The sequence below is a fragment of the Theileria parva genome, chromosome 2, assembly GCF_000165365.1.
Source record: "Theileria parva strain Muguga chromosome 2, complete sequence, whole genome shotgun sequence".
Taxonomy (NCBI): Eukaryota; Apicomplexa; class Aconoidasida; order Piroplasmida; family Theileriidae; genus Theileria; species Theileria parva.
Window position 1 is genome coordinate 1004974 of NC_007345.1, and position 15037 is coordinate 1020010.

Consider the following 15037-nt stretch of genomic DNA (forward strand, 5'->3'; position numbering starts at 1 on the left):
AATATTTTGAAAAAGATTTATTGCAAGTATACACCCCCAAGGCTGATTTAACCCGTTTAATATTTTACACAAATTTAAAATACCAAAAATATTCCCCAAGGACTTGACTTCACTTGTTTAAAACATGATTTAATAAATTACTATATGCGATTCTTTAAAATATACATATCCTAACCATCTTGAAAACCTCCCTTATTTCACTTTCACCTTTAGTTATTATAATAGTTTATTCCCTAATTCCTTGAGCCACTACCAGTTAAAGTTAAAATCCATCGAACCCTTAAAAGGAATCCCTAATATCATTGAAAAGTAAAACGTAACCATTGAAAAGAAAACCATAATCAGATCAAACAATTGACCAGTAAACGATAATTACATCAACAACTAATCCCTTATCAGTAAAGTTTAATATCAGGACATATAGAGTGTTTTAATCTTTTTGAGTTGTTCTTCAAAGTGTTTATTCTGTTGAATGTAGTTCCAGAAGTTTTTGAACTTGAGGAGTTGGAAGAGGAGATGGACAACGCCCCAAGGATGCGGTTTCACCAGTAAACGTTCTAGAATACAGGTGATAATTAGTTCTTGAACGTTTTCTGCCCTCTCGAACAGGTTCTTGAAGATTGAAATGAACCTGATGGTGACGAGGTTTGGGTACCTGGCATGGAGAAGCATTGAACCCACCAGTAACTTGGACTTTGATTGGACTATCAATTTCTCCAACAATAAATAACAATTGATCACCCGCATTGATATAACACTGTTAGGGTTCCCATCTGATCCAGGCGTTGTATTAGCATTGGTAAGGCCAATTTTACTAATCAGAAGTGGTAATGTGTATCCCAAATACAGCGTGTAGTATATGAGTATCCCTTCGGCCTGCAACTCCTTCAATATCATGGGCACTAGTCTATCGGAAGGTTCAGCTATAAATGTATCTGTTAACCCCTTTAGCGTAGGTTTCTGAATTATGTACTGGATGTGGTTGACGAATGAGAGCGGTGATGTTTCTGAAATCTCAGTGGCAGTTGCAGGGTTTGAACACTTGACATTCTTAGGAGTGCTGAAAGTGAAAATGTTCCTAAACCTCACTGACGTTGTTACTTCACAGAACGACAGGTAGTAGCCACAAATGAACTCTGGGCATATCTGTAACAAATACAGCAGAATGTTAAGTATGTTGTCCAAGAGAGTGTCAATTCCAGTTTCCTTCCCGTCTTTCTGAGCTGTTCTCTGTGAGGTTGCAGACGTGTAATAAATCAGTGTGTACTTAATAAGTTGTGATAATGTGTACCACTCAACTGGTGACTGAATTAATGACTGTATCAATTGCTTGCTTGTTGCAAGTTGGACCCAGAAGGGTGCAAAACTCGCCATCTCAGTCGGGTTACAGTAGAGGAGAAAGTGCGAAATTGACACATGGGCTGAAAAGGTGTAATTTGTATTAAAAATAAAATTCTGAATAACCTTGAAGAACACTGGGAAGCAGTAATTCTTATACAGCACAGACAACAGTATGTGCAACACCTTCTGAAGTATGAAGACGTCACTCTGAATAAAGCCATTCACTAACTTACAAAACACTGGCACATACTCCAAATTGGGACTACCGTATGTTACTCTTGGAATTCCATCGAACTTCATCAGTCTTTTATGATCCATTTTTTCCACTCTTTCAACTCTTTCCACAGAGTCATAGTGCTGTGATTGGTATGAAATGTATAGTGTCAAAAGAAGTGCTGATGTTATAAAGTGGTCTATTGGGTTCTCGTTGAAGTTTATGAAGAACAAGTCCACATCAGAATCCGACTCACAGTTCAAGAACTCCATAAACATATTAATATGCTTCTTACTCACTTCCGTTTGTACTACACATCTATTCCTTATGTACACTCTGTTCATGAATAGTAATCTCAAACTTATCAACCTGTCCGTCTGTGGCCCTGTATTATTGGTACCCATTGTGCTGGTATTACTCATATTACTGATACTGCCAGTGTTTGGTATTGGCTGGTTGAACAGTTTGGACAGGATGATGTTAAGTTTAGTTGGTTCCCCAACCGAGTGTATGAGTGTGTTCTTATCGAATTTGCTTAGGAACTTGAGCGATAATGGTAATTCCTTGAGAGTGATATAATTCGAGTCCACAATCAGTCGGTATACCATTTTAGTTACAAATTCGAGGTCTCCTGAGTTACATAGGTAAATGTCCAGCGCTGGTATTTTAATCAGTTTGAACCTCAGGAACAGTACCAACTTGTTAAAGGTGAGGTTCGGCAGCAGTGCAGTTGTGATGTTGAGCAAGTTTGCGTTATCCAAGCAGAGCATTTCAAGCAACGTCAACTCAACTTCGTTAACCAACGAAGGAATTGAAACAGCTTTCGAGTCCACCAAATTCTTCACTACCCTGTTCAAAATCATCTCGTAACATTCTGTAACATTAGTCGCCTTCACGACTATGTAGTGGATACTCCACAGTAGTGTGAATATTTGATGATTTTTAGGCAGGAAACTCAGCAACAGTAATGATGATGACTCGCATTTGTATAAAAATTTACAATTCGCCATTGGCACAATTGGTGGGTACATAAGCAAATACTTCGCTGACTCCTTAAGCCGTTGTTCAAATTCTTCAAACTTGCATATTACCAAATTTGTTGGTATGCTTTCAATTGGCGGTACTATGAAGAAATCTGGGAATCTTAAACCTGGTCTCTTTTCCGTTCTTTCAACTCTTGCTATAGTCGATGGCACCAATGTCAAGTATTTCTTGTACAAAAGTGATAAATCATCCAGGTTCCTCAAATTTGCTGAGTTTAAGTAATACCCTCCTGAACTTGTGTTGCTTGTATGCAATGTGCTCAGAAACTGGTTGTACAGAATGCTTGAAATACTACTTGAACTCGTTGTTGAGCTATTTGCCCAACTTGAAATCATCTCTTCCAATGATCTTCCCATCAACTCCAAAGTTAGCTGCTCCACCAATGCACATACCAATGCCAAATTATCTCTTGCCAGTATCTGTGATATATACTCCAACCATATACAGTCAAATATTGGACAACTTTCACCCATATTTACATTGCCGGCATTGCCACTTGTAACCTGGGTGTAATGGTTCAGAAGTGACTGATAAATTTCATAGGACAGAATTGAGAGTAAAACTTCCTTACAGAGTACGTTCACTAGGCTTGTGCTCAGTCCAGTTGTCATTGAGGTCAAACACCTTTTCAATGTGTCTATTGATGTATCCGTTGAGAAATCAATCTTGGACAAAACTCCACATGTTGACACACAAATTGGCACTATCTTCTCAATTATAAATATGCTTTCTCGATAACAACTTTCTATCGCGTTTAATATTAGTTTATACAAATCCATACTCATTACCATGTTTATTACACCAGAATCTTTCTGACTCATTTGTAAATTCTCCTTTGTTCCTAAAACTGAGTTTCCGTTAACTGCAACCGCATTCGTACTGTTAAATCCACCATTCGTGTTGTTGACTGCAACTCCGTTGTTGCTATTAAGCGATGCTGTATTATTTATTGATAGATTTGTAGTCGTTATCAGTTTCGAGTTAATGATGATTTTCCTCTTCAACAACACCTTGATATCATTGTGTATTGGGGGTATGTTGAGTTTTGTCTCATTTGAGTTTGACCAGATGTTGGAACTGAATCTGCAACTCTGATCAAACTCACCCAGCACTCTGTGCTTCAAAAGGTCCTTTATGTGTGACCCTGTGCTTGCGTTTCCTCCGAGTATGTTAGCCTTCATCACGCTGTTCAAATCTGCAGGTGAGTGAACCACTGACGGACTTGCACCTGTTGGTAAGTTATACATGCTTGCTGATTTAGTTTGTCCACCAGGCAGTGAAAACAGGTTAGAACTCGACTGTGATGTGTGGATTGGACTTGATTGTTGCTGATTTTTGGGCGCCATAAGTAGCATAATCAAGTTACTTATTTCCAACACCAGAATCTGCTTCAAATTCTTGACATTCTTAATCTCGTTAAGCAGTGAGAGAACGCAAAACGTCCATGGGTTTGGAAGCTTGAAAATCTTACTCTTCACCACATACGTCATTAACCTGCACACAAACGGTACTGCAATTGAGAGCATCCCCTTTTCGTACGAAAATGACAACAGTTGCTTCAAGTTCAAGTGCTTTGTCAGCAGCGGCTTGTTTCTGGCTATTGTGAAGTGGCCTAAGAGGGATGCGCAAACCAGTAAGATCTTCTTATACACCAACAGTGCTCGACATGATCTCAAATACTTTAGGAACAGGTTAACTGAGAACGATAGGAACCGTACAAAGTAGTCACACATCTTCGGCCCCAGAGTCTGCAGCAGGGTCGTGATCTCTGGAAAACTACTCTCACCTTTAATCACAGCGTGTCTCAGTACCAAAAAGAATAGCCAGTCAAGGTTTCCCATGTTAATCAGAGATTCTACTGTTGCTACAAACTGTGGACCTGAGAATGTGAAAGCGTTAACCGAGTCAGTTGTGTTCTCTGGTACGTCAATCTGCAACTTCAGAGTATTGAAGAAGTCATCAATTCCAACATTCAAAATCGTCATCAAACACTGTTCGTGGTAGAATAGTGGGTGGATCTTTGGTGGGTTATAGTCCGTGTTAGCACAGATGCCTGTCAAAACTTCATACCCCACTGACGGTACTGGTCCTGTTGGTGTTGGGATCGAAGAAACTGGCATGTGCGATGGAGTCGCTCCTAATGTCACGGTTCCACCAACTGACACAGGTGCTGATGGTACATCTGGCTCCTTTATTATCACTACTCCTCCTTTATCTCTTATGCACTTATCCGAGTCTTCAACACTAACCTCCACAGCATCCACGCCGTCTAGTCCCATCTGGTCAACGACATCGTTGGCTATGTTATCATCCATGTTAGTTTCAACTTCTGATACTGAATCTGATGATAAAATATTCTTGTAGGTCTTCAGAAGGTTTGGGTAGAACTTGGCAACCTTCGGGTCTGATAGGAACTCCCTCGTAAAGTGCGGGTAACTGAACAGATTCTTGGTGTTGTTAAAGGTCAGAAATGAGAACTCAATTAGGAAAATCGTGTCTGCCCTCAGGCACTCCAGCAGAGTCATGAAAATCATGTAAATCGAGTCAATGTGGTCACTGTTAATGTGCAGGCTGATCAGGCCTGACAAGAAACTCGACAGCAGCTTCAGGTTCTTAATCAAAAGTTCTTCTTCCGCAGACGGTTTTGCCATGTGTAGACAAAAGTTCTCAGGCACATTTAATACAAACAGTTGCTGGAGCTTGTTCACAAACTTTCTCAAAATTAAGTTTAGAATATGTTGGGGCCTGGGTCCATCCTCAGAATTCAGCAACTTCACCGCGTTTAGAACGTTTTTCGCCATTTTTCCTGAGAAAATGAGTGTAACCACATGTGATGTTGTCAGCTCACTGTCCTCGTTAAGGAGTAAATATCCGTAAATATCCTTGTTTGGTCCAAGTGCAAACTGAGTCTTATCCATGAAGTCAAGTTTATTCAGGCCTGGAACTGATAGATCAGGTTCTTTGTCTTCATCATCAAGGGCGTGATCCTCCAGAGTTTGATCTTCATGATCTTCCAACTGCAATCCTCGCTTAATTCGATCGTCCATTCCTCTGTAAAGTGGTAGCAACAATATATTGTAACTGCTCAAAGACTTCAGGTGCTGGTTATACATGAAAAACAACTGGAGTAAAACCTCGTTTGGGCCCGTCAAATGGTGCAATATATAAAACATCTCCGCTATTATATTTGTTGATAACTGAAATCTTACCACACTAACCTCTTCATTACTGTGCTCGCCGTCTCTGTTACTTAGTTCCCCACCATGAACATTACTGAGTTCACGGTGATCTTCCGTATCTGACAGTTGCGATAGTATGCTAGAATCTGAATCCAGTAAGTTTCTGTTTAGATCAGTTTCTAGTTGCAATTTCCATGCCAGGTAATCAATCATTGCGTCTGAGAGTGAGATTTTGGCAAATTTGTCAGAATCTCCGTTGATTAGTGTGTCAATTGAGTGCACCAGCATAGTCATAAAGCCCCAGTCAAAGTGTTGTCTGCAAAAGCAGACGATTTCCAGAAGCCCTCGACTGAACCTGACCCTGTTATGTTTAAAAAACTCAAGTAAAGTTGACTGGAACATCTGAACTGAGTACTTTATTAAGTCGGCGTCGTATTCGCAGGCTCTCAACAACTCCAATAAAACTATGAAGAAACAGTCTGAATCTGTGTGTATTGCGATATTGAGTATGAAGTCAAACAGTGACTCACATCTTTTGTCCTTAAAATCGTCCTTAAACTGTTTGACTTCAGCCAAAAGTACTGATTTGGGAACTAGTGTGCAAAGGGTTTGTTGAAATACGAACCAAAAGTCCTGGTTCATTGTCACAATCTTTAGTGAAATTGGGTTATAGTTATTTCTTCCGAAATTCATGTAGTCTGACCACACGAGGGCCAGTTTAAAGATTAGGGCTCTTGAGAATATTGATGGGTTTTTTGCCTCTTTTAACAGGCTCAGGAATAGGGGATAGAACCTGTCAGAATGATCTGAGCTACGCATCGAGTGAAATAGTGCAAACAGGAGGTCCGTTTCCAGGATCCAGTAAACCTCAATGAGGTCCTCGTCCTGTGCTGCTGGAAATAAATTGAAAAATAGATCAGATTTGAGAATGTTATCTTCACTGTAGTCGTAGCCTAGATCATCTTCATGTTTGTATTCATCGCTCTCGTGATCCGATTGCGAATCGCCTTCGGGTGAAGTTTTATCATTAAAACTCGCGTTGAACGGGTTCTTCAGATTAAAGCCGAAGGTCGTCGAGAAATTCAGTGAAAAGTGCCAAAAGTCTTTGAAGTCCTGGGAAACCAACTCGTTATACATGTTTTCTAAAAATGTTAAAATTAAATCAGCCTGGAAAAGTGGGTTTGTAAATCGTTGCGTCAGTATCGATACAGTTAAACTTCTGTAACTTTTACTTCCGCTCACGTCCTTCGAGTGTATAAACTTGCATATTTTAACAAGATTTTCCAAAAACTTAACACTATTAACAAAGTCTCCGCAATAGTATACAATTTGCTCGCAGATTTTGCCAAAGTACTCTTTATTTAAAAATTCCTTCAAATTACGGTTATCCAGTTTCAATCCTGAAATGTACGAGTAAACTTCGTTTTGTTCAAAATTACTATTAAAATTATATGTGTAGGGAGATGAGGGCGACATCATTGAGTTATAAATCTGGCTGCTCAGTAAATATCCTAAATTCACTCGAGACTCATCTTGCGAGACCCTGTTACTTACAAATTTAGAGTTAAAAGACACTGAGCTCTTCAAAATTACGTACACCAACCCTAACGGGTTTCGGAGTTTATCCACCGTAACATCCATTCCAAGAACAAAAACAAGCTCAAAAAGTCTGTTTTCACAGGACAAAATGAGTGAATTGTTACTGGTATGGAGAATTATATTCTGCAGAAGCTCTATAAAATACTCATCGTCAATATATGAAAGTAGCGTTGACACGAAACAGTCTGCGAGTTCAACGTGGGTGAGATCATCTTCGGGTGTACAAGTTGCGATTTCTGAAAACAGGGCGTCAATTTTAGTTACAGTCTCAGAGCCGAACAGGTGCGAGTCCTTAAGCAGCAAAAGTAGCTCGTACAGGTCGTCTGAGTTTTTGGGTGAAAGAAGCTTTTTGAGCCTGTCTCTCATTTGGGTGTACTTACCCAAACACGATTCAGAGGAAAAGGGTGCTGACTGAGGCAGACCAGCCTTTTCCGAAGGAGAATCAAATTTACTCATGATAATGTACAATAATAGACTTTGCGATATTAAATATTAAAATAACCACGTATATTCATTGTAATGGTGGAAATTCTAATTGGTGAGTTTTAAAGTGTTCTGTTTAAGATTTGAAAAGTTCCTAAAGCCTAAGCCGTGTTTAAATTTTCACTAATTTTTAAATCTTTATCTTCCATTTGGATCAATTGTGATTTTAGAAAAGAGCTTACTTTTTGAATAACCTACATATGTTATAGGCTAGCCTTTTAGTAACTTTTGAGAGATGAAGAAAAATCAATGTACAATGGGAATACGTGCAACACAAGGAGCCCGACGATAAAGTTTGAATCAAAGGATTATTATTCCTAATATTTACACCTAATCTTTTCTTTTCAATTTATGAATTTCAGTTGATCATCTTAAATTTCGGTTTATTCCATCTCTATATTCCTTCTTTACCCACCAAATTTCCAATATTCATTTATTCTTATTCTTTCACTTGATTTGTTACACAGTGTTCTCAATTTTAATTTCCTAATAAATAAAAGTTTTAATAGTTGTTTGATCTAAGTAAAATTAAATTTTTATTCCACTTTTTGCGGATTTTACTTATATGTGATCTTCCATACTGCCTGACCAGATTATTTTAAAATCCTCAAATTTCTTTTGACCCATTGCTACAGATTTAAATAACTATAAAATAATTATAAGATTCTTAGTTTAATTAATTCTATGTGTAAATTTATTGGTTTCATTAAATCCAGGTCAGAATTTTTATTAATAATTTTCCCAAACTGTTATATTAATAATTCTTAATATTTATTGATATTTATTTGTGGATTTATTTATTTAAATTCTTTTAATTTTGCCTTGTACTGGGGCTTTTTCAGCCAAATGAGATTCCGCCCTAAAAAATTACATTTACTTTATTTGTACTAATGAACAAGAATAAAAGTTTTTTAATTAAACCTGAGGCCAATTCTCCTCCAATTGATACCTCCAATTGGCCCCTTTTACTGAAGGTTAGATTCCGTTAACTTACTTACTACTAAAATATATAATTAGTTGGCCAATAACAGTCTTCCACTCTTGGAATTTTTAGTAAAATTTTGCTTCATAATTTTTAATAATGATTACAGAACTATGATAAGCTGAACGTGAGAACGGGACATTATACTCCGATGCCGCATGGCTCCTCTCCGCTATGCAGGGATATGAAAAATTATATGAAATATGGCTACATTAACCTTGATAAGCCAGCAAACCCCTCATCTCACGAGGTGGTGGCATGGATTAAGAGAATCCTTAGATGCGAGAAGACTGGCCATAGCGGAACTCTAGACCCTAAAGTCACTGGAGTTTTGCTCGTCTGCCTTAATAGATCTACAAGACTTGTTAAATCTCAACAAACTCATGGTATTAAACCCTAACTTAGCTTTATTTCACCATACTTAGTCATTATGGTTATATATGTTCATAGGGAAGGAATACGTAGCCGTTGTAAAGTTCCATTCCTCACCAGAATCTAAAGCAAAAGTTGAAAAGGTAACTTATCTCAAATTTCTCAGTATTTAGCAGATCAAAAGCAACGAAATTTATATTTTTTTAGGTATTGGCTGAATTAACTGGCGCCTTGTTTCAGCGTCCTCCGTTGATTTCAGCAGTTAAAAGGCAACTGAGAGTGAGAACAATATACGCTTCAAAGCTTCTGGACTATAACGAGCAGGAGGATCTGGCACTTTTTTGGGTCAAATGTGAAGCAGGAACCTACGTCAGAACTCTTTGCATCCACATGGGCCTTTTGCTGGGAACAGGAGCGCATATGCAAGAACTTAGGAGGATTAAGTCGGGAAATATTTCTGAATATGATAACATGGTCACAATGCATGATGTGCTCGACTCACAGTACCTTTACGACACGACAGGAGATGAGTCTTACCTGCGCTACGTTGTAACTCCACTGGAGCAACTGTTAACGGGCCATAAGAGAGTAGTCGTAAAGGACTCATGCGTAAACGCAATTTGCTACGGTGCAAAGTTGATGATTCCAGGAGTTTTGAGGTTTGAAACGAACATAGAACTTCACGACGAGATAGTCATGATCACCACAAAGGGCGAGGCCATAGCTCTGGGAATAGCTCAAATGACCAGTGCAGTTATAGCCACAGTTGACCATGGAATTGTAGCAGTGATTAAAAGGGTTATCATGGATAGAGATACCTATCCACTTCGTTGGGGTTACGGTAACAGAAGCGCAGAGAAGAAAAGATTAATAAGTCTGGGGTTACTGGATAAGGATGGCAAGGTGAACGAAAACACTCCACAAAGCTGGACTAACAACGAAGGGTACCTGCCCAAGTTAACGGGAACTCCAACTAATAACCACGAAAACGAAACTGAAATGAACGATGTAGATGTGGAGCCAAAGGTTAAAAAGGTTAAAGTCTAAAATTGCTATTTTATCATGTACTTTATTTGTACTTTTAAAAGTTAATTCCTAATGTAGTTTAATTTTCATCATTTATGCAATTAGTGTGGACTTGAATTATATGAAATTAATTTACAATGAGGGTGAAGTAGGTTTCTCTAACTTCAGTCTTCTCCTTTTAGTCCTAGTGGGAGTAACACTACTGTTTCCTCTCTTAGACTTAGTAGCACTATCATCACTCTTCTTTCTGGATTTAACAGGAGTATCATCACTTTTTTTACGAGGTTTACGCGGTGTAGCACTACTGGTTCTTCTAGATTTGGGTTGTGTCTCACCGGTTTTTCTCCTAGATTTGGCAGTACCGTCACTCTTTCCCCTAGGTTTAATAGGTGTTTCATCAGTGTTTAGTGTTGAGTTAATAGGTGTGTCGTAACCGTTTATTATAGAGTTGAGTTGTGTGTAATCTCCGTTTGTTACAGAGTTGGGTTGAGTTTCGTAGCCGTTTCTTGTATATTCGTTTTGTGTATCATAGCCGTTTATTATAGAGTTGAGCTGTGTATAATCTCCGTTTATTCTATAGTTTAGTTGGGTGTAATCAGTCTTACGTTTATATTTAAGAGGTTTGTTGTCGCCCCGTCTCCTGTACTTAAGAGGTGTATCGCTTCTGTTTATGACGGGTTTAGTGGAAGAGTCATCACTCTTTCTCCGAGGTTTACGTGGTGTGGCACGACTGTTTCTTTTAGATTTGGGTTTACTAGGAGCATCACCTTCATTTTCGGGATCCTTCTTGGTTTTCTTCCTTGACTTTGTAGTCTCAGATGATTTTGGCGGTTTCTCTTTAGGACTTTTCTCCTTGGGATCCTTTTTAGGCCTGGGAGCACTGGGACGTTTTTTCTTATTGATTTCGTTTTTCTTGGTGGGAAAGTAAATGGTAGTCATGAATTTTAAGTTTTCCCTATAATTAATGTTAGGCTGGATGTAAAATATAGGATAAGTAAGGCCCTGAAGCTTAACGATACGTTCCTTGAGTAACTTGTGAATCATCATCTTCTTTAACAGAATCATGGAAGAGTGAGAGTCGAAACCATTCTTTAGAAGGTATCCATTGAGTAAGAATTTAGACTTGGTTTCAGAATGAGTGTTATTCATGAGAAGTTTATGTAAAGTTATTAAAGTAAGATGACTCATGGGTGTGATATTCTTGCAAATGTATTCGGCATGACTGACGCAGTTCTTAACTGTGTAGCCTCTCGCTTCAGAATTAGAGTTTGTAGGAGAATCATTAGAATTATAATAGAGAGCTTTACAGTTATCACAGGGTAATAAGCACTTACTAGTAAATTTTTGACCAAAGTAACCCAAAAGCATAAATCTTCTGCATAAAATTTTCTCCTCACAATAGTCCATCATCACGAGAATTTTGTCAATTTTGTTGTCAAATTCGGGGGTTGTGGTGGGAGTAAACTTGCTTGGCTGGAGAAGAAGTGGACTGTTGAGTAAAAAATGTCTTTGAATATCATGATAATTGTACATGAGAATGCACGTACTTTTCTTCTGGTCTCTACCTGCCCTACCAGACTCCTGAAAATAATTCTCAATTGATTTAGAAACTGAGAAATGTACAACAAAACGGACATCTTTCTTATCAATTCCCATACCAAAAGCGATGGTGGCCACAATCACCTTTATCCTATCATTGATCCAGTCGTTGTACACATTCGTTCTGACAATGGTGCTTAGTTGAGCATGGTAGTGGAAGCAGGTGATAACTCTGGATAATTCAGCACTCACTCTCTCAGCCTCACCACAACTGAGGCAGTAAACTATTCCACAACTATCTTCAAATTGCTGAATTAACTTAACAAGTTGGTTAATTGCAACTTTAAAGTGTTTAGACTTTTCAACCACCACATATTCCAGGTTCTTCCTGTTAAAGTCAGACTTGAAAATCACAACATCCTTCAACATTAACTTTGCTATAACATCCTTAGTAACATATTCAGTAGCAGTGGCAGTTAGAGATAAGATAGGAACATCTGGAAAGTGCTTCCTAATCATTCCAAGTTGTCCATAATGTGGACGAAAGTCATTTCCCCATTGGGACACACAGTGTACTTCATCAATTACGAATCTGGAAATCTTATTTCTACTGTGCATTGTGAGAAGATTTTCTAAAAGTATCTTAGAACCCACCAAAGACTCAGGAGTGATGAAAAGAATGCTAATGTCATCAGTGTTTGTGTTATTTACTGCCATAAAAGAGTCAACGTCGTTGGGGACCTTAGGTCCTATTTTAGTCAAGTCGTTAAATATTGAAAGTTTCTCGGAAAGTTTTAAATCGCCAAATATAGCTCTGCAGTTTATGTTCAGTTTGTTAAGTCTCTTCATTTGATCCCCAATCAAGGATAACAAGGGCATTACAACTATAGTAGTACTTCCCCTACCTGTTATAGTGTCGTATACTGCAGGAAGCTGGAAACAAAGAGACTTACCTCCTCCAGTTGGAATAATAACAAAGGTGTCAATGTTACTCAAGATACAGTTTATGGCTGGAAGTTGATTTGGCCTAAAGGATTTATTCTTAAACACCTTCTCGTTTATGTCTCTAACTAGAGTCGACCATTCAAATTCTTCTTCCCACTCAGTGCCTGTGTATACGAGATTTCTCAAGTCCATATCAGATACATTGTAGGTAGTTTGGTTTGCTACGTTAAAGAAGGAGTAATTGTTTTCATTGATGTCGTTGTTGTATTGGGTATTCTCGTAGTTATCATTGGAATAGGTTGTATCCTTTTTGTTTGAAGAGCCTATTTTACCTTCCACGAAGCCTCTTTCAACCTGAATTTTAGGTTCATAGGTTCCAGGATCCTGAAAGTATTCTAAATTTAAGGCATTTCTCCGGGTGAAGGGAACTATGGCAGGCTCTGGAAGGCTAGCAGATTTCCTAGCAAACTCTAAGAACTCGTTAAGTAAGATTGTATAAGGAGTTTCATAGGTGTTAATACATTTAGAATGGTCGGATTCTTCAGGCTTCCCAAAGTCTACCCTCTTTGAAAGTTTCTCGAAACATTCATTGTAATTGTTTTTCACAGTAGTACTTAGAGAAATGGGTTCCAGTTTATAATCCATTTAAAATTTTAATAATCTTTCTCATTTGAAATTGCAAAATTTTATACAAAGGTTAGAATCCGTGTTTGGCTAAATGAGAAGAAATAAACCAAGAATCCAGACATTTGAAGTCATTTTTATTTAAATTTACTAAAAAATTATATTACAGGATAATAAAAATTGCGATATTTAGAAATTTAAAAAAATAACCAAAGTGTGTTAATGACTCTTATAAAAACGTTTAATCATAGAATTTTCTACCACATTAAAAAAATTCCTAATTAAAACAGTAATAAAATTTAAAAAATTAAAAATTAAACTGAATGTGTATAAAAATAATGTCTTTAAACCCCTTTTAGCACCAGACGTTGTCTAGAATAAAACATCGTCACTAATAATATACAGAAGTCACATTGTTACACCCTTTGATAATATATTTTCAATTACTCTTGACTTGTAACTGTTGTCTGGGAATCCTCCTTTTTCAATTCCTCCTTCTAAGTTTGTTTTGTGTTCTATGCCATTCCATTCTACGCTGCCGTAGTTATCTTCCATTGAGTCTTCCACCCTAAAAGTTTGACCATCCAAAAAAGCCAATATTAACATCCTCAGAATAAACAAATAATCCGTTGTAATTGGTAAAAAAGCCTTTTTAAACACTCCTTTGTATGGCCTTCCAGGATTAGGATGCCACCTTAGCTGAGTTCCGCTCTTCATTTTATACTTTATCTCTATTGTTGTCATGAATGTCCCGTTCGAAAGTAGTTTCAAGTCCTTTTTAACATTCCAGGACATCTTCCCGGGAGGGGAAGGTCCCTTTCCAGTCAATGATATGCAATTACAAAGTGGGCAAACTACATTTGGTTTCTTAGTTTTAATGGCATAATCCAAAAAACAACTGCTGTGATATATGTGTAGGCATCCTTTTAAAGAGATTAAATCACAAATTAAATCCTCAAGGCAGATTGGACATGCTTTATCTTCTACGGGCTCAAAAACTGGGATAAACGTCTTTGAAACAGTCTCTTCATTCAAATTAGTTATTCTGTATCCGTATTTAACTTGGCCTTTATGCCACCAACGGCTTTTGTTGGGGAAAAGACTTATGTGCCTGGATGTTACTCTTGTAACATAAAAGGCTTCTTGATCCAGAATCTTGTCATCATTTAGAAAATTACCGCTCAAAACATTCTGATCACTCAGTAAAGATAAAACTAATTTTCTGTTTAAAGTGTGATTTTCTTTTAATCTTTTCTCATCATCCACAACATCACAAATGGCGTAAATCGCTGAACCTTTGTGGGTATTAAAAGAGTGTTTACCATTCATAGAATTATTTTCATATGTTTCTGACTCTTTATTTTCCTCGAATTCCTTTTTTGTTTCGATTTCCTCAACTCTAACAGGGCAGTTTGAGTCAGATTCATGTGCAGAATAAAAGCTCATATTATCGAAAAAATACATATCACATAAACAAATTTCCCCTTTAAATTTGCGATTTAAATTAGACTGATATTTAAATTAAAATTTTAAAGGAGTTTGTCAATAGATATTCACATACTACCCTAATTTCCCGAAGATTCTTCCACTAAAACTTATTTTTAAACTATGATTTAAGATTAAAACAAAAATTAGTATGATTTAATCATATTTTTCACAAAATTGGTTCCAGAGGAGCTCTGTTTTCCG

The 15037-nt window shown here is 37.6% G+C and overlaps 4 protein-coding genes across 4 annotated transcripts; 1 reads left to right on the forward strand and 3 right to left on the reverse strand.

The window, feature by feature from the left end:
* Window positions 1-2: 2 nt before the first annotated feature.
* On the reverse strand, window positions 3-7833 carry TpMuguga_02g02210 (uncharacterized protein; the record flags this gene model as incomplete). Its single annotated transcript, XM_759979.2, has 1 exon — window positions 3-7833. The coding sequence occupies one exon, from the start codon at window positions 7831-7833 to the stop codon at window positions 412-414; it is 7422 nt and encodes a 2473-aa protein (XP_765072.2). The 3' UTR covers window positions 3-411.
* A 639-nt stretch (window positions 7834-8472) lies between these two features.
* On the forward strand, window positions 8473-10329 carry CBF5 (H/ACA ribonucleoprotein complex subunit CBF5). The gene is made up of 4 exons (XM_759981.2): window positions 8473-8834; window positions 8952-9228; window positions 9293-9357; window positions 9422-10329. Exons 1-4 carry the CDS (start codon window positions 8751-8753, stop codon window positions 10259-10261), a joined length of 1266 nt encoding a protein of 421 aa, XP_765074.1. The 5' UTR covers window positions 8473-8750; the 3' UTR covers window positions 10262-10329.
* A 21-nt stretch (window positions 10330-10350) lies between these two features.
* On the reverse strand, window positions 10351-13369 carry RECQL4A (ATP-dependent DNA helicase RecQ family protein; the record flags this gene model as incomplete). The annotated part of the gene is made up of 1 exon (XM_759982.2): window positions 10351-13369. The coding sequence occupies one exon, from the start codon at window positions 13367-13369 to the stop codon at window positions 10373-10375; it is 2997 nt and encodes a 998-aa protein (XP_765075.1). The 3' UTR covers window positions 10351-10372.
* Window positions 13370-13756: 387 nt separating this feature from the next.
* DTX3L (E3 ubiquitin-protein ligase DTX3L) lies at window positions 13757-14812 on the reverse strand (the record flags this gene model as incomplete). The annotated part of the gene is made up of 1 exon (XM_759983.1): window positions 13757-14812. One exon carries the CDS (start codon window positions 14810-14812, stop codon window positions 13757-13759), a length of 1056 nt encoding a protein of 351 aa, XP_765076.1.
* Window positions 14813-15037: the final 225 nt, after the last annotated feature.

Excerpts from the sequence above, each read along its gene's own strand:
- CBF5 (XM_759981.2), top strand. The coding sequence starts at position 8,751 with ATGAACAAGAATAAAAGTTTTTTAATTAAACCTGAGGCCAATTCTCCT. Across the intron at positions 9,229-9,292 it reads TAAATCTCAACAAACTCATG|GGAAGGAATACGTAGCCGTT; the intron begins GTATTAAACCCT and ends ATATGTTCATAG. Across the intron at positions 9,358-9,421 it reads CTAAAGCAAAAGTTGAAAAG|GTATTGGCTGAATTAACTGG; the intron begins GTAACTTATCTC and ends ATATTTTTTTAG.